Source organism: Siphateles boraxobius, unplaced genomic scaffold, assembly GCF_051911475.1.
Source record: "Siphateles boraxobius isolate OS27281-9 unplaced genomic scaffold, OSU_SipBor_1 53, whole genome shotgun sequence".
Classification (NCBI taxonomy): Eukaryota; Metazoa; Chordata; class Actinopteri; order Cypriniformes; family Leuciscidae; genus Siphateles; species Siphateles boraxobius.
The window spans coordinates 211,805-231,711 of NW_027509175.1; the positions used below are offsets into that span (position 1 = coordinate 211,805).

The following is a 19,907-nucleotide window of genomic DNA, read 5'->3' on the forward strand; positions in this document are numbered from 1 at the left end:
CACAGCAGTTTCACAATAGTAACAAATTTAAAAAATCGCTTGAGAAGGAGCTTGGCCAACAAGCCAATAGTGTCAATTTTCAGTTAGGCCTAATAGTCACTTTAGTGTTGATTCAGTTGAGTTCAATAACTGTTACATTCATCAAACATACTGTATACAGTGTATTTGTGCACATACATGTACATGTGACAAACTCCTATACACTCCACTGCACACTGAACAAGCAAAAGACACAAGATAGTAGTGTTTTACATAATTCATATCTGTGTGTAGTTTGGTGTGTATGTGGGCTAATCATTTTATGTTTATGTTGTAGAGTTACTACACAAAAACAACTTTTGGATGAGTTAAAATAGTTTTGAATGTTGACAATACACATTAACATTTTGTAGTGTGGATCATTCATTGCAACATTTATCCTCATTCTCATGTTTAAGAATCTGTTATCTGCTTGACAAATCATTTATGCTACTGCTGCCCACTAACATGCTGTTAAAGCTATTTTTATCCAATTTTTTGGCCTTCAAACACCTTAAAATGCACACGCAGGTCCGAGAAATCCAAATTTCTCAGGGGAGCATGCCCCCGAACCCCCTTAAGTTACTTAACTACCCAGCCCGATGTTTTCGAAACAAACACCCCTGCCTGCAGCACTGTATAGCTCAGAAAATAAACACATTGTTGTGTTCTGTACTAATTTCTTTGATTTTTTGTGATAACAATGAATCATTCTTTTGGATATGAAATTTATATTTAATTGATATACACATTACCATGGTTTATTTACACAAATTTAACAAGGGCACATTTGCCAAACGATTACAAGACAAACACTTGCTTACCACTCATGCTGTACATTGCTATGGACACATCAGGGACATTGCTCATCATCACTGAAAGCAAAAATTAGAAAATGAATTAGCTGCCACATCTGATATGTGTTTGTGTTTTACTTGAGTTGGACTTTGAGTAAGGATATGTTTACACAACAACAATTACTAAAATCAGAAGACAAAATTGTCAAAACGATCCCCATTCACACGGATCTGCGAGGACCAGAGCCGGTCCGAGCCTTTTGGGGGCCCTAAGCAGAATTTGATTTGGGGGCCCCCTCCCTCTACGCGGAGTCACCTGAGCTTGAGGATTATTGACACAAATGTCACGCAATAATGATACATTATAAATGAATACAGTGAGGTTATGTCTTAATACAAAATAAATACTTAATAAAGAATAGATGCCTGCTTAAATACATTTTTTTTAACTTTTACTTTACTCTTTTGCTAACTCTTTGAAACTTCTTAAAACAAACTGTCTCAAAACATATAAAATAAATTATTTGCTAAAATAATGACAAAACTGAGAAATCAGAAACATAATAAGAGCAAGGGTTCAACAATGACAATTATTGTTGAAAACTGTAAAAATGTTATTATTTCTCAACTGTCTCAATACAGTGTAACTGTCCTCAAAATCTTTATTATTATTATTATTATTGTAACAGACTTTGTTGGATTGTACATGACAGAATCCAACAAAGTCTGATACTATAATACCGGTAAGGATGTACTGGCGCTCGTTGTATGTGTGTATGCAATCTATTTTTCCCCTCGGGGCTTGCCGTAGATAGGAATGGGTCGTGCGCACTTGGTACTGGAGTGTCGCGGGTTTTTGGAGTTAGTGATCTGATGTTTTGTATAATAAACTGGAGAAGAGTTCAAACAGCTATGTTTATTATTTATTCAAACTACTAACCTTACACTTAACCGGTTAAGTTCCCCTGCGGCTATTTTCTCCAACTTAAACCGATACCGTGACGAATTGTCTATGCACTCGCGAGGTGTCTAGATTATGCGCATGACTTAAACGCTGGCAGACACAGCAGCAGTTGTTGGCAGTTGTTGGCAGGTATATTGATCATGAAATCAGAATTTTCTTGTCTTGAATTATTCATTCATTCATTTCATTCATATTCATTCATTCATTTATGTCACTTGTTTAAGTCATCAAAAAAAAAATTAAATAATAATATTTAAACTCGATTGGGGGGCCCACTGGTGGGGGCAGCCCATGGGGCAGCCCAAGCGGCAACCTCCCCGTCTCTCTCTTGAAACCAACACGGAAGTGAATTAAACTGCAATTCATCGACTGACCGCTTGAGGCAGGCTGCAAAAGTGAGTCAAATCTTTATCTCCCCCATGTTAAAATCCCCAAATTTACAGCAGAAAAAAATATGTTTACAGCCTGGAGCAAAAAGTGGTTTTGGTCTATATAGCTAATTTTGCCCTTCATGACAACTGTGAGGGGGGTGAATTTTTTTACACCTCATCCGTTTAAATTATATTAAGCCTTAAAGTTCTGCATAATTAAGGGCGTGGCCACTTGCGTGACTGGTGGATTGAGGCTGCTATAACTGCTAGCCGACGTTTGTCTCTGTTAACGTCACCCTCAGCTGCTGTACTTGCCATCTCTGCAGTGTTTGTGCTTTTTTCGGGATTATTTCATACAATTTAATACACGCATTATACCTTTGCCCACGCCGCTGGATTCCGTCGGTGTCGAGTATGGAGAGAACAACCAGCGTTGTATTTCCAGTTGTTTTCCTCGCATGCACTAATGGATGTCTGACAATTTCGTTGCTTTTTGGAGTATACTGTACAGGCTACACTCGTTATGCGGTACCGTTGCTCTCAAACTTTTAAGTGTTAAATAAAAAGTGCCGTGAGAAAATCCTGCAGGTGTCAGTGCTTTCTCTCCGTCCATGCAATAGATACACACCCTTGAATGAGCGCGGATTTCTAGTGCATTTACTTGAACTTCTGAGGTAATATTTTTGGTTCAACCCATTTGAGAAATTGAGAAGCGGCCAAAATCAGATTTTAAAATCAACTGAACTGAATAAAGCTCTTGATGAACTTGACGTGCGATGCCGCACTGACTGACATGTATGCGCATGAATCACTGTCACACGCACAAGCTCAGAGCAATATTGTAAGTTACTGCATGATAATACATTTTTAACTAGCAGAATAATAATGCATCCCGATACACATAGTCTCACTTTTAGTTACGTCTTTTAATTATTATAGTATTTTGAAGGGCAAAAACATGAACTTTAACTATTGGCTTTACTTCTACATTCAGCTGTCACTTTAGCACGAGGCCAGTAGCATAGCATTAGTACCTCAGCTCCACCCACGCTCCGCCTCTTTGCCCATTTTCTTTTATCCGGGAGTGACGAGAGCTGACGCGATGGCAAGATGGCGACGGTTGGCCCCGCCTACTTTAGGCTTCAAAAGCACTCTTCAGAAACCTACGGGTGACGTCACGGACACTACGTCCATATTTTTTTACAGTCTATGGGGCAGCCGCTTAGTTCGCTTATGCCTCGGGCCGGCCCTGGCCAGGACAGTAGTTGGCGATGTCACTCTGTTTCAAAAGCTTGCTTTTTCCGACCCTAATACGCCATTGTCATGTAAATAAATGGCCAAAACGCATAAAATGTTTTCCGATTTCAGTTTGTTTGCGGTTTTCGGTTCAGTTTCCTTTGTTTTCTTTGTTCATGCTATTTTGTTGCCATGATTTTTGATTTCCCCACCTGTGTCTTGTTAATTATCTTGTTTGGTCCCAGTGTATTTATATCGCTGTTTTGGGTTCACTCTTTGGCTGCGTCCAAAAACTGATACATGCTGCCTTTGGAGGACGCATTCCAAGGTAGGAAGGCATCAAGACACGTCCGACTGCAATGTCATTTTCCACTTATGATGTCATTTCTAGCGAGAAATCACTATTGTAGTCGTTAAATTCACTTAGTTTTCACCAAAGCTCTCTCTATTTTGATGTAGATCATTAAACCGTAACACTGCCTTAGAAGTCTGTCCAAAATCAGTTTTGTGAGGAACCTTCGTGCATAAATGCTGCCTGCAAAGTCATTGCCTGATAGGGCAGCGAGGCAACAAGTCAGCTGCCTACGTTTTCGGATGCAGCCCTAGTCTGATCACTCGCTATTGTGGTTGTTCTGTTTGAGTTTTTGTTTCATGTTACCCTAAGAAGTGCTATAGCACAATCATAGAAAAGCTTTGCGACTTTATAAACTTCTTAGTGTCACTCACAATTTTCTGTTGGTTTGCTGAGCTGATTTCCGCTGGCTGAAACCGGAACAATTGTGAACAACTGGGACTTTCCTAAAGTGAAAAGACCAAAAACAAAATTTGATCCAAATAGATTTATCCAATGTGATGTCCATATTGTCAATTATATTATCATTATGGATCCCAAACTGAAAACACCCCAGTGTCAAAGGGCTGTTGATTGATTTGTAGAAGTGATACTCACTATGTTTGCTCTTGAAGATCAGGCAAGCCACACTCAATAGAGTTACTACAACCACAGTCAGTACCAGAGCCAACCACACCAAAGTGATCACACCCCAGCCCTCTAGGAACAAGGATATTAAGTATATAGCAACAGAAACTTTAACAAGAGTGCAGCGAAGCAAAATACATGAATGAAATGTGAAAAACAAAACAGCATGTAATATATCAATGCTTAAACATAAGCTCCAAGTTTACACTATTCCCTTGTCTTTAAAAGTCTTACCAAGTTCATTTTACACTTAAAACCAAATGACCTTGTGTGAGTCTGGCAATGTGCTGTCTGAAAGGATTTGTGGTTTTGGACAAGTCAAACACTGAACGTGTTCACTTGATGTATTCCTATAATATATTTATCAAAAGTTAGGTTGAATCATGAAGTCCTGCTGTCTCCTTCCATATCCGAATCAATAGACAGGATAAAAGAGTCTCAGCTCTCCTTCAGAGGGAATTTATGAGAGAGGTGGAGATGCTTGGGTGAGAACGATTCACTGTGTATTTGTAAAAACATATTTGATATTATGTAATCAGCATGGCTGAAAGAAATATATATGCAGAATTATATGTATTTTATTTTTAAAATGTGCTAAAAAGTCCAAAGTTTGCTTTTTATGCTTTACACACACACACACACACACACACACACACACACACACACACACACACACACACACACACACACACACACACACACACACACACACACACACACATATACTGTATATATATAAATATACAACAGTTCTTTCTGGTTCTCGAATCTGATTGGCTGAGAGCCTTTTTCAGCCTTGCCATATTCACCCAGTAACTCTAACCGTTTCATCGTATGTATCGGCGACTGTCGTAGCGGTCAAGCAAATCCACCATAATTTTTTTTTAAAGTTTACTCTTGTTGTGTCACGAAATGTAGTTCTAAAGTTCCCCCTGTTGTAAAAAAACATGTGTTTAATGTTGTTTATATGTAGTGGGGTTTTTTTTGCTGGCGTTTTTGCCTTTTATTAGGATAGGACAGTAGCTAGACAGGAAGTGAGGTGGGAAACGGGATCAGGAAAGGTCCACAAGCCTGGACTCAAACTCGGGTCGCCCTAAGCACAACAGCGCTACATGTCGGCGCCCTTGCCCACGAGGTGCGGACCTATGTGGTGTTTTTAATATTTGGTGTTTTAGACAAACCATGTGCAAATTCATAAGGCAACTTCATTGCTGAGTATTTCCTCCCTAAAACTGCAGTGAGCCAAAGATTGTCTCAAAAACGCGATTTGAAATCGCTGGCGTTTCTAACATCGCAAACTACCTTGTAACCAATCATGTCAACTTATGATCATTAACAAGTGGATCTCTGAACTGGTGTGAGTGAGTGGAGGCGGAGCAAATTCATAGGGACATATTCATAGAACCACGTATAAATGAGGGCAAGGGTGTAGAGTTACATTCAAGCTATTTTAAAGGGATCATCGGATGCAAAATTCACTTTTACATTGTTTTTGCATTTAAATGTGTTTTTGCAGTGTGTGGACAAAACCACCATACAATTAAAACAATCCATTCACTCCTTTTTTTATCCTCAAAAAGCCTAAACACTCTCAATAATCAAGCCGCTGGATTTTCTGAGCAATGTGATGTCATATTGCTCCTGCTCCGCCCACAACCACTGACGGACTACCCCGTATTAACATTACTGAATTTCCGCTCTCAGCCATTTGTATACTGTCCACCAAGGTAGGTTCCCAAGGCAGCGCTTTATGTGTCTTGTGTCCACACGTCCCATGGAAGAGAGGGGTGGGGTGAGCAGTTGCTCATTATCTTTTAAAGAGACATGCACCGATACAGGTCGCTGTGAACAGAGCTGTTTTTGAGGAGGTAAAAGGGTGTTGTTTTACACAACCATTGAGGAATTTCAACCAAAATATGTTTTAAACTTTACATGAAGACCCGAAAGAATCATAACATCTTGTGGAAAATGGGCATCCGATGACCCCTTTTAAGGCATGAAGAATTTTCTTTCAAGGAAAAAAAACATTTAAAGCTCCAGTAGGTAGCTTTTGTAAACAAATATTTGTTAAAACTCTCATTATGTCCTGAAAGTAGAATATGAGACAGTTAATCTGTGAAAAAATCAAGCTCCTCTGGCTCCTCCCTGTGGTCCTACTGCCATTTGCAGAAATACACCGCTCCCGGTCAGAAACAACCAATCAGAGCCAGGAGGAATGTCTTAGCAGTGTCAATCACGCTCGTGTACGCGCTGATCACCCCTCTCTTGCACAGCGCGAGCGCGTACCGTCGTTCGTGACTCTCCTGTTCAAACTCGTTCATCCAAATGAACGAATCTTTTTTCGAGTCATTTCGTTCATTCAACGAACGAAATGACTCGAAAAAAGATTTGTTCATTTTGAACGAGTCTTTTTCGGAGTCGATTCGTTCATTCAACGAACGAATGACTCGAAAAAAGATTTGTTCATTTGGATGAACGAGTTCGCACACGATCACGAACGTGCATCACAGAACAGAGCAAGGCTAGCATTTGTGCTTATAAAACTTAAAGTTTTTTATTTATTTTTGAAATGACCGATCGTTTCACTAGATAAGACCCTTATTCATCGTCTGGTATCGTTTAAAACCCTTTGAAGCTGCGCTGAAACTGTCATTTGGTCCTCGAAACGTTTGTGTCCTATTGAAGTCCATTATATGGAGAAAAAGCCTGGAATGTTTTCATCAAAAAACTTAATTTCTTTTCGAAGAGAGAAAGAAAGACATGGACATCTTGGATGACATGGGGGTGAGTAAATTATCAGCAAAAGTTTTTTTTTAAAGTGAACTAATCCTTTAACGTTATCTTAGTAGCTATAACTTATAGAAAGAGTGCAACCTTATAAAGTTACATGTATTGCAAAATACATAATGATTTGAGGACCAAGTTTGTAGTCAAAGTATGGGCAGGCCATAGTCAATGTAAAGCATATTGTTGATGTTTCGTCCCTATTAGTGAATGTTCCATAACTGTTTATAATCCGCCGTCATCGGTGGTCCTGCTTACTAGCCTGCGCGTTCACGGCAGGCTCCGCTGTGGGGGAGGAGCTGTGGAGGGAGGAGCTGTAGCGCAGCAGAGAGCAAGGGGGTTGGACCTGTAAGTTGTGCTTGTTCAAATTTTCAGGCTAAGTCAACATTTTCTCAAAACTCCCTACTGCAGCTTTAAATATGGAGATCAAAGATTAGTTTTTAGGATTATAATTATTGACTACAGGAGGACTTTCATTATTTTGGCCTCTTATTTAATGTTAAAAGCCGGTTTATTATCATTTGTCTTGTTTGTAGCATGGCATTGTGAAAGATAACATGACGGGTTCTCACCTTTTTTTGTTTGTGTAACTGGTAACGCAGCAGATCCTGCTGTTTCATTGTGTTCCTGGTAGTAAAAGAGGAAACTGCTGCTAGTTGTTTGGCACTTAAGCTCATGTGTAGAAGCTGTTACTTGCGAAGATATTGTACTTGTTTTAAGCAAAGAGGTGAGGTGAGGTTTGGCAGAAGAAGTGGTTTTTAAAATGGAGGTGTTTTGTCTTTGATGACTGGTGTTTTGTTGTGTGGGTTCTTCTGTGAACATGTTCAGATCTGGACATTTGCTGTTGTCTGGTGGGAGGTAGCAGTAGAATAGTCTCTGGTCATTTTGGGGTCCAGTGTATAGTTCAGTGTTGTTGAGAAATGCAAATACGCTAATGTTCCATCCAGTGAGATTGCCTGCCTTCATTGTCAGAAGCACCATCACATCCTCTATTATGACACAACATGCACACAGTTATTATTATTGGTTATTATTTTAGACAATAAACAACAAGCAGCAGTAAATTTCACAAATATAATAATAATAAAACCACTATCCCACCTGACTGTGAGGTATTGTTGTGTAGAAGCTGCAGATCAATTTCAGCCTTACACAGATACCATCCTTCATCACCTCTGTGTTGACTGCTGGCATTTATAAGTTCTGTCGCACATGGAGGGTCAGCCTGACCACAAAACTTTGCATAATTTTCAGGTCTGCAAGGGTCAAAAGGCTCACAGCAAAACTGAATTTGTGATACTTCTGAGAACCAAAAAAAAGGGGAAAAAAAAGAATAAAACGCTCTTACTTCAGATTTTAAGCCATGTGCAATACCCACATTCAGTGAAAAAGAAAATCCTTTAAGTTTAAACCTGTCCCAATTGTTCTTAAAGTTTTCTTTGTATTCATGTTGGTTTTATAGCATAGCGAGATTTTTATTTATTTAATGTTTTTTATTTACTTGGTCACCATGAAATCAAAATTATTATTTTATATGGAATATTGCAGTATTTATTATAAATAATTTATCTGTGCACATCATTTTTTAATATTATTGCCCTTTTAATCTTTAGTCAAAATAACCCCCTCACTCTTGCAGCAACATCTCTTCTCTGATGGTGTGTTTCCCAGTGGGAGAGCGGGACAACCTGTCACTCACATGAAATCATAGCAATAGAGTGCAACTGTGCCCTTTTTTCAGTAGCGCTGTTGCCGTAACTATTTTTTTCCCATTCATTTTCCCATAGGGATTTAAAAAGAGTCTTTGTTAAAACATTATGAACCAAGCCAACCAGCTACAAGGTGAATCATAACATTACGAAGTTTGATTCGGAAAATTGGATAAAAAGACAAAGGTACTCAGACTGTGAACTCAACGGCTTTAGAGAGGGAAATAACTACAATCCCATGAAGCATTGCGAACAGCCCAATCAAATTAAAAACAAAGGAGAAATATAAAACTAAACATTACAAATGTTGATATAAAAATGGCAAAGACTATATATATATATATATATATATATATATATATATATATATATATATATATAGCCCCCCCCCACTCCCCCACTCATTTGTCTCCTCATTTTAAAACACCATCGCACACCACTTATAAATTATATATATCAGTGGTGTATATATATATTAGTAATGCAATTAGTTTGTTTTTAAGGGAGTAACGCAATATTGTAATGCATTACATTTCAAAGTAACTTTCCCCAACAACTTTCCTTTAAGCCTTGTTAAAACCGGGGATAAAGTTGTCTGGGAAAAAAATCTTGAAGTCAGCATGAAACGGAAGGTGATATAGTCTATAGCCCTATTGTGGAATTCCACTTATTATTTATATAACGCTTTATACAATACAGATTGTTTCAAAGCAGCTTTACAGGGATAACAGTAAAATGATTCAAAGATGCAAATAGAGTTCATTTCACTAAAGAAAAAAGGGCATCAAACAAGATTATTAAATTAAGTCATTTAATTCCATAAAGCAGCTCTGCAGAAAACCAGTGATGTCATCTTTTCAGCTCAGTTTAATAATCATGTTTAACTGTGGAATTCCTTGTGAGAACTATTTTACCCATGATGCTGTACAGAAAATTACACCAATCACACACACACACACACACACACACACACACACACACACACACACACACACACACACACACACGTCTGGTTTACTATCTTTGTGGGGACTCTCCATGGACTTAATGGTTTTTATACTGTACAAGCTATATATTCTCTCCCCTTACTCTAACCCTACCCCTAAACCTACCCATCACACACAGCCGTCTGCATTTTTACATTTCCAAAAAAACTCATTCTGTATGATTTATAAGCTTGTTTACCCATGGGGACCTCCATTTAGGTCCCCACTGTGACACAAGTCCCCATGAGTCTGTGTGCATTCAGGTTGAAGTCCCCACCAGGATAGGAAAACATGAACACACACACACACACACACACACACACACACACACACACACACACACACACACACACACACACACACACACACACACACACACACACACACACACACACACACACACACACACACACACACACACACACACACACAAACAAACACACACAGTATTCACAATAAAGCATTACTTATACTCCTGAATCAGAACAGAATCGTTCTATATAAGTTACAGCAAAAATGTAAGCTATTATCATTTGCTCATTTTTGTACTCTTCATCTGACACCTTTTTCATGTAAACTGTAATGTTTTGAGAAGTTGTTCTTCCTGTTTTCTCAAACACCAGCGTGGTTTTCTGTTTCTGTTGGCAAGTTAGAGTGACACTTCCTGTCTAAAAGTTAGAAACCAACAACAAGCCATACCAATCAACAAATTTGTGCTCCGAGACAGTGTCTTAAACCATAAAAACAAATGTGTATTGGTACTGTAGGCTATGTTTGGATAGAATCCAAAGTTTTACCTCACACACAACATACACGTGCAAACTCAGTGGTTTTTAACACAGCACACCATGCCCAGACCACAGATGTGTAATAACCTGCGACAGAGAGCTAACTGTTTTAGGCTGTTTAAAAGTTTAATACTGCTGAAATTTAGACATACAGAAGGTAATGTAACAATGCACCTTATTATATATTTCTAAAGACATGGGCAATACTGAAGTTTACTCATGCTGTCAATCATACAAACCTTTTCTTCTGACCACGCTTTTCTCTGAAACACACATGCTCACAAATACCCACACCACTGCCACATTTCCCTAACTCACGCTTGCTCGAGGACCCCAAAACATCTTACTTTGCTATTTTTACTTACTTGGAAAAAACTCTGGTAGGCACAAGATGAAGGTATTTTTACTTACTTGGAAAAAACTCTGGTAGGCACAAGATGAAGGTATTTTTACTTACTTGGAAAAAACTCTGGTAGGCACAAGATGAAGGTGAGAAAGAAGACAATGCCGAGTTTGAAGGCACCTGATTTCGTCATGGTAAAAGACGGTGAATGACTACGCCACTGTAAGGTCACCAGCCTCTCAACTTGTTGAACATACATTGGAAATCTCACACACTCTCAAATCTCACCCTTGATCTTGTCTAGTCCCACATTAAGTTTGAAATAATCCGTACTTAACCTAAAGATATTTTCAGCATGTGTCCTTCACAACTAACACTTTCTTGATTACATAGATGAAACGTTTTACTACTTCCTGCTTGTCTTCCTGTTTTGTGTAATTTTGAAACAGAAAGAACTTTTAGGTAATGTATTTGCTTGCCTCACAAGGATTCAAATCATTAGTTTAGAGCTATATTATTTTTACCAACCTGTTTTGTTTTAATGCACCCATACTTCTTAATCAGTGGGGCTAAATTACTGTATTATTGACATCAAATTTGGCCAAAGGGTTATGTAAAAAATAAATAAATAAATGTTATGCCTGATTTCGTGTAGCCTTGTCATTATTTTAAAGTGGCCATAATTAAAATGATGCATGCACTTAAAACATAAATAAAAACAACGGGTGATAATCAAACTCACCAAGTAGCTTCCTTTCAGTTAGTTGTTTCTCTTTGTGTTTAATTATTTTATTTATATTATTTATATTACTCGTGTGCATATATGTAAAGACACTACTACACAGAGGGAGATTTCTGTATTTGTGACATATATTTCACTACTTTTCTTAACAACAATACAACACACACTTATGGTAATATAATATTATATATTATGAATTATATAAGTGTAATGTGAAACAAATAGCCAAAGTCATCTCTTGCAAATTGTTATTAAAATATCTACATACAGGTCCTTCTCAAAAAATTAGCATACTGTGATAAAGTACATTATTTTCCATAATGTAATGATAAAAAATAAACTTTCATGTATTTTAGATTCATTGCACACCAACTGAAATATTTCAGGTCTTTTATTGTTTTAATACTGATGATTTTGGCATACAGCTCATGAAAACCCAAAATTCCTATATCAAAGAATTAGCATATTTCAGCCGACCAATAAAAGAAGTGTTTTTAATACAAAAAAAGTCAACCTTCAAATGATTATGTTCAGTTATGCACTTGTAAGGAACTCAGCTTTTTGGAAATATTAATAATCAATAATATCTTGTTATTATTAATTATAAATATTTGGGTCAGTTAATTGGATTAACTTGATGTGGCTGAATTAATATTACAATCAATTAATCAGTTCTTCCAACGAACTATTTTGATTATTAATTTATTCTAATAAAGGGTATCTTCCATGGCCACCGAAGAATAATTATTTCTTTGCCTGTACAGTACTTTGAGCCAGTAGCAAAAACCGTGATCGTAAAGTGACTTGTATTGCAAACAAAACAGAACCAAATACATATTATGTACAAGTTTTATTAACTAAATATAGATATTTATATGAATATAAATAAACTAAACAACATACACACATGAATACATAAATAGGTTAGTGATAGGATGAAATTGGAAACCGGAAGAGGGTCTATAAGAAGAACCATCAGAATGTCATTTTCACATTTCATTGAATTGAATACTTGCATTTGTAATGGGAACAATTCTCGAAGTTGTTGAAAATTGGAGTCGTTGATGGTTCCGGCAGTGTCAAGTGGAAGTTGGTTGAGCGTTCTCTTTCTCCAGGAACGCATGACTGGTTTGGTGAAGGCCTGGGACTCTGTTGAGGCCACGCCGAGCACCCAGGAGAAGTGAGGAAGTCGGAAGGATGGGTGATTGGAGTCGTTGTTGGTTGGAGTCTTTGTTGGTTGGAGTCTTTGTTCCAAAACTCCTGAGATTGTCCTTGGTTCTTTGTGAGAGAGTCTTCTCTCTTTTCCATGAGGCCGGATCTGGTTGGAATCGAGGCCTGCTGGGCCCTGGGGCCCCCGTGGAGGGGGAGGGGGTTCCCCAGTCTCACCAGAACAGTGTTGCGGCTGGATGAAAAAACTAAGAGAGGGCGGTCACTGTTGCCTGCCTCTGATATACCCTGAGAAAAGAACCAACCCCTAAGGTTTGAATGGACCTATGAGTAAGGTGACATGTCCGAGAGGGGAAGCGGCTCTTAGTTGATTTATGGTCTTTGTCCCCAGCATGCTTAGACTGTTCATTCAAGCTCAAATAGACATAACAAATTCACATTGCATTCTAAGAGAAGGTGATGTACATCAAAGTGTGTGTCATTAAATGAGGATTAATTTGCTAGGAAGCATGATACAGGTGAGGTTATATTGACCGTTGGGTGGTTGTTTCAACCACATACACCCCAATCAAACATACCATGTTGTTATACCTAATAGTACACGAGACAGTAAATCATCACAGTTTCTGTGAGGCATGTTCCTTCATAGATTCAATTCAATTCAATTCAATTCAAATTTATTTGTATAGCGCTTTTCACAATACACATTGTCTCAAAGCAGCTTTACAGAAATTGCATTTCGGAAATGTACATAGAAAATACAGTTAGTTAATCAAGTATTAATTTATGGCATAACATATCGCCGGCTTTGAGTCGTCTCTTCACAGGCGTCGAGTCGTCTCTTCACAGGCGTTGGGGCATCTGAAGTCTCCGTGAGAGGCTGGATACAAACTGGAGCTGACGAACGCTATTTATCTCGGGACTAGCGTCCCGAGATAACAGCAGAAAGGCAGATGGGAAATAATTAGCATAGCTGATGTTCATAATGTTAATGCATTCGAACTGATTCAGCAGTATCAAAGGTTAAGCATTAAGTGAATGCTTGGTTAAAGAGATGCGTCTTTAATCTAGTTTTAAACTGGGACAGCGAGTCTGAGTCTCGTACAATATCAGGAAGGCTATTCCAGAGTTTAGGAGCTAAATGCGAGAACGCCCTCCCTCCTTTAGTGGACTTAGATATCCTAGGAATGACCAGAAGCCTCGAATTTAGTGATCTTAAAGAGCGCGATGGATTGTATGGCGATAGAAGGTCTTTTAAATACACAGGAGCTAAACCATTTAGGGCTTTATAGGTCAGTAGGAATACTTTGTAATTGATACGTAACTTAATAGGTAACCAGTGTAGAGATGATAAAATAGGTGTTATATGATCATATTTTCTTGATCTAGTAAGAACTCTAGCAGCTGCATTTTGCACTAACTGTAGCTTGTTGATTGAGGATGCAGGACAGCCAGCTAATAAAGCATTACAGTAATCTAGTCTCGAGGTCATGAATGCATGAACTAACTTTTCTGCATCAGAAACAGATAGCATGTTGCGTAGCTTAGCAATGTTTCTAAGGTGGAAAAAGGCTGTCCTTGTAATATATGAAATATGATTTTCGAAAGTCAAGTTGCGGTCTAGTATAACACCCAGGTCTTTTACTGTAGTGGATAAAGTAACAGGACATCCTTCTAAATTAAAGTTGTATTGTAAGGGATTTTGTGGGTAGTTTTTTGGACCAATAAGTAGTACCTCCGTTTTATCTGAATTTAATAGCAGGAAATTACACGTCATCCAGCATTTTATATCATTTAGACACTCGGTCAATTTAGATAAGTTAGTGTTTTCATCTGGTCGTGATGAGATATATAATTGAGTGTCATCAGCATAACAGTGGAAATTAATTCCATGTTTTCTTATAATATTACCAAGTGGCAGCATATATATTGAGAATAGCAGAGGGCCTAACACCGATCCTTGCGGCACTCCATAGTCTACTGACGTTATCTTTGATTTTTCCCCATTTAGACAGACAAAATGGTAACGGTCTGATAAGTAAGATCTAAACCAGCTTAATGCCTGTCCCTGAACACCAGTGTAGTTTGTAGTCGATCCAGGAGTATTTTATGATCGATAGTGTCGAACGCAGCGCTTAGATCGAGTAGAACTAGTATTGAGATACAGCCTTGGTCAGAAGCTAAAAGTAAATCATTTGTAATTTTAACTAGCGCAGTTTCTGTGCTATGATGCGGTCTGAATCCCGACTGGAATTTTTCATAGATATCATTTTCTTGTAAGAAAGAGCACAATTGAGCGGACACAATTTTTTCTAGTATTTTAGACATAAATGGAAGATTTGAGATGGGTCTGTAATTTGCTAAGTTATTTGGATCTAATTGCGGTTTCTTAATGAGAGATTTTATTACTGCCAGCTTGAATACTTTTGGAACATGACCTAAAAATAAAGAATAGATCAGAGTAACACCGCAAAGTTTATTTAATTAAAGATGGTCTCTCTCTCTTAAGCATGTGGCGCATGTGGCCACATTCCTTTGAGGTCGTAAAGTCTGTTATCAGTCTTAAAGTGTTCTGTAACCGGACACCCGGCTGACAAAGTAACTTCATTTGTGAGGTTAGTTTTGGGGGAGAGTTTCATAGACCTTTATATTCATTAAATATAGTGAATATGAATAATTAGTGTGTGTCTGATTGGTCCAGACCCTACACACTCAATACTTGGTCGGGAATCCTTTTGCAGAAATTACTGTTTCAATGCGGCGTGGCATGGAGGCAATCAGCCTGTGGCACTGCTGAGGTGTTATGGAGGCCCAGGATGCTTCGATAGCGGCCTTAAGCTCATCCAGAGTGTTGGGTCTTGCGTCTCTCAACTTTCTCTTCACAATATCCCACAGATTCTCTATGGGGTTCAGGTCAGGAGAGTTGGCAGGCCAATTGAGCACAGTAATACAAGGGTCAGTAAACCATTTACCAGTGGTTTTGGCACTGTGAGCAGGTGCCAGGTCATGCTGAAAAATGAAATCTTCATCTCCATAAAGTTTTTTAGCAGATGGAAGCATGAAGTGCTCCAAAATCTCCTGATAGCTAGCTGCATTGACCCTGCCCTTGATAAAACACAGTGGACCAACACCAGCAGCTGACATGGCACCCCAGACCATCACTGACTGTGGGTACTTGACACTGGACTTCAGGCATTTTGGCATTTCCTTCTCCCCAGTCTTCCTCCAGACTCTGGCACCTTGATTTCCGAATGACATGCAAAATTTGCTTTCATCCGGAAAAAGTACTTTGGACCACTGGGCAACAGTCCAGTGCTGCCTGTACAGTCCTCTGTAGCCCAGGTCAGGCGCTTCTGCCGCTGTTTCTGGTTCAAAAGTGGCTTGACCTGGGGAATGCGGCACCTGTAGCCCATTTCCTGCACACGCCTGTGCACAGTGGCTCTGGATGTTTCTACTCCAGACTCAGTCCACTGCTTCCGCAGGTCCCCCAAGGTCTGGAATCGGTACTTCTCCACAATCTTCCTCAGGGTCCGGTCACCTCTTCTCGTTGTGCAGAGTTTTTTTCCACACTTTTTCCTTCCCACAGACTTCCCACTGAGGTGCCTTGATACAGCACTCTGGGAACAGCCTATTTGTTCAGAAATTTCTTTCTGTGTCTTACCCTCTTGCTTGAGGGTGTCAATGATGGCCTTCTGGACAGACGTCAGGTCAGCAGTCTTACCCATGATTGCGGTTTTGAGTAATGAAACAGGCTGGGAGTTTTTAAAAGCCTCAGGAATCTTTTGCAGGTGTTTAGAGTTAATTAGTTGATTCAGATGATTAGGTTAATAGCTCGTTTAGAGACCCTTTTCATGATATGCTAATTTTTTTAGATAGGAATTTTGGGTTTTCATGAGCTGTATGCCAAAATCATCAGTATTAAAACAATAAAAGACCTGAAATATTTCAGTTGGTGTGGAATGAATCTAAAATATATGAAAGTTTAATTTTTATCATTACATTATTGAAAATAATGAACTTTATCACAATATGCAAATTTTTTGAGAAGGACCTGTAGATATTTATACATTTTTTTCACGTTATAATTTTTTATTTCCTTTTAGGTTGTCATTTCTTTTTTCATTTTTGAACAGGGAGCATTTGGTTATCATGGCAGGGCAGGAGGAAGGTTCTCATCAGGACCCACACTGGGATTAGGAGAGCTTTTAGCACCAAGCACCTTATCAGCATCATCCAGTGAGAGGACTAGTGCTGCATTTAAAGCCTTTGAGCTGTCTGCCGTCACACCAAAATATCAGTTAACACTATACCATTCAAAATTTTGGGTTTTTAATAGGGATGCACTGATATGAGAATTTTGGCCAATACAATTACTGATAATTCTTTATTTTTGAAAGCCGATAACCGATATATTTGCTGATAAAACTTGATTCAATTTTTTATATACATTTTTGAGAACCTGATTACAAACACAAAAGTCTCGCCATTAAAAGCCATGTCCCAAGCACACACTTATAATATCCTTATTATAATTTTATGTAACCTATATGACAGACTCTATTTTCATTTTTTTAAAGTGATTTCAATCATATTTCTGTCAGGATTCTATCACTTCTGTCTATTTCTTGAGTTTGTGACAGCCCTGACACTCCTGTTTTGTCTTGTCTGTGTGACTTGTTTCATGTGCTTTCATGTCATGTTTTGTCTTGTGCTGTATTGCATGCAGTTTATCACTGGCTGTGTGCTGTCATGTTTTGTGTTTACATGTGGCTAATGAGTGTTCTCATTGGCTGCGTGTTCATGTCTCGTGTTGTTAGCACATGGCTTGTGATTTGTTTTACTGGCCATGTGCTTGTGTTTACAGTTTTTTACAATCGCTACGACAATTTTTTCAATACTTTTAACAAATTTCCTAAACTCTTAACGCACCAACACACCTACAATACACAATTGGCAAAACAGTTAATTTCATGTTCAAAATCACACATTGTCAACTAAACTCCAACACTAATTTTCAAAATACAATAATACACTATCAACAATACACTATGTCTACCAAATCACTGCAAACATGTCTCAAAATCAAATAATTTTTCAAAACACTAACATATGTTCTCGTCCAACAGGAAGATTTAGTCAATCATAGTACGATGTCATAAAAACACTAACATGAGATGGAATTACAGAAACTGTATTCTTATATATGTATCAGGTATGCCCTTATACAACAGACAGTATACTGTATTGATCGTAGATTGAGTTTTGCACTGCAGTTTTGTTTTGAAGCCTCTCTAAATTTTTTTGTTTTGAAGCCTCTCTACACCCCCCCCCCCCCCCATCTCAGAGTGCTTTATAGAATGTACGGTTACTGTAATGAAAAAACGAAGACAGAGACAGAATTGCTGCAATAAAGAAAATAACTAAAAATAAATGTATATATTTGCATAATTCACTCAGCTGTTTCTCAGTAACAATAGAATAAAATACAGGGGATATATTTGTGTATAAACAGCTGTTTACTTGACTTTAACCTGTAAGGTTAGATTAAGAACATGGTGTTTTCTGTTCTGACATACAGTGTTAAAGCATTGGTAAATTTTCCAGTAAAAATCCATTGTTTTGGTCTTGTTTGAGCTTGTGTGTAAAAGAAGATCAAGCATTTTAAATTTGTGTTAATTGTATGCATTTTGTGATAAAGCAACAATAAATGTGTTAATAGTATAGCTTACACAGATGGATGTAGTGCTGACTGTGTTAAGAGTTTAGAAAATTTGGTAAAAGTATTAAAAAAATTGTCATAGCGATTGTAAAAAACTGTAAGTCATGTTTGCTTTGAGCACATGGCTTGTCATGAATGTTTCCTTGTGCCATACGCTTTCCTGTCGATTGTCTAGTCCCTGACATCTTGTTACCTGATTATTGATTAATTTGCCCCACCTGTCCTCCCTCGTTACCTCCTTTGTTTGCTCTCCCTATTTATTCTCCTTGTGTTTGCAGTTTTGTGCTGGTTTGTCGTCATATGTACACTGTGTTTCCCTGCTGAGTGCTTTCAAGTCAAGTCTTCTTTTCCCCCTCGGGGTAGTTTTGTTTTCTGTTTTGTTTTTATTTTATTATCATTAAAAGCCCATCTCCTCTGCACCTGAGTCCTCACTCCTAGTGATGGCCAAATTAAGCGTTTCGAAGCATTATTGCTTTCTGATACAATTGTGTCGAAAATGATTCATTACTCGAAGCTTCATTCAGCTAGAAATTGCAGCACCATCTCCTGGTGAAGTAAATGTAATGCAACAAAGCTGACAACCATAAAATGCAAATAAGCTTATATGTTAACGCCCCGTTTATTACATGTTTACCGAGGCGATCAAAGCTGAAACAGTTTTAGTGCTGTGAAACTCATTTATGTTGGTGAATTTTACAGATACTGATAAATTTCATGTGTTCACCTTGATAATAAAACATTAAGCACGATGTGTGTGTGTGTGTGTGTGTGTGTGTGTGTGTGTAATTATTTCTTTAGACAAGGACAGAAGATCAGACCAGCTTAAAAAAAGTTGTAAACTATCACAGAAATTCTAATGGTTTCTATTAAAATACCAATAGGAACCATTGGCTTTTACCATTTAAACCACTACAGAATTCTTTTTTGTAGTGTGTTTGGGACATATTCCATTAGGATTTAACGGAAATACCAATAGAACCCAACACATATCACTAGAGACCCACAGAGACCACTATAATTCCCATTACAACCAATAAAATTCCCATGAAACCATTAAATCCAATATAATTTCTGTAATGGTTTCTATAGTTGTTATCTTGGTTGGTATCTTGTTTAGCTGTGGGAAGCCGAACTCTATAACTTGTTAACTGGTGGGACTGGTATTTTTTGTATGTTGAAAAGGATGTGCTTGTGTAACTGGTTGTACTTGTATAATGTTGCAGAGGGTTTTTGAAGTTTCTGTCTTTAATGCATGTTTTTATGTAACAATGTTCATATGTTCTCTAATAATAATAATACAAAAA

General features: G+C 38.1%; 1 protein-coding gene across 3 annotated transcripts in view; it reads right to left on the reverse strand.

The window, feature by feature from the left end:
• The window catches only part of LOC143714068 (uncharacterized), a 19,538-nt gene extending 8,129 nt beyond the window's left edge, over positions 1-11,409 (reverse strand). Inside the window, exons 1-6 of one of the 3 annotated variants that reach the window (XM_077205014.1) lie at positions 11,090-11,409; positions 8,251-8,451; positions 7,722-8,138; positions 4,336-4,437; positions 4,113-4,184; positions 843-893 (exon numbers count right to left, since the gene is read on the reverse strand). In XM_077205014.1, coding sequence (XP_077061129.1) covers positions 843-893; positions 4,113-4,184; positions 4,336-4,437; positions 7,722-8,138; positions 8,251-8,451; positions 11,090-11,234 — 988 coding nt within the window. In that variant the 5' untranslated portion in view covers positions 11,235-11,409. Of the gene's footprint in view, positions 1-842; positions 894-4,112; positions 4,185-4,335; positions 4,438-7,721; positions 8,139-8,250; positions 8,452-11,085 lie in introns of all 3 variants that reach the window. The other 2 variants (XM_077205013.1, XM_077205015.1) reach the window with 2 other exon arrangements.
• Positions 11,410-19,907: the final 8,498 nt, after the last annotated feature.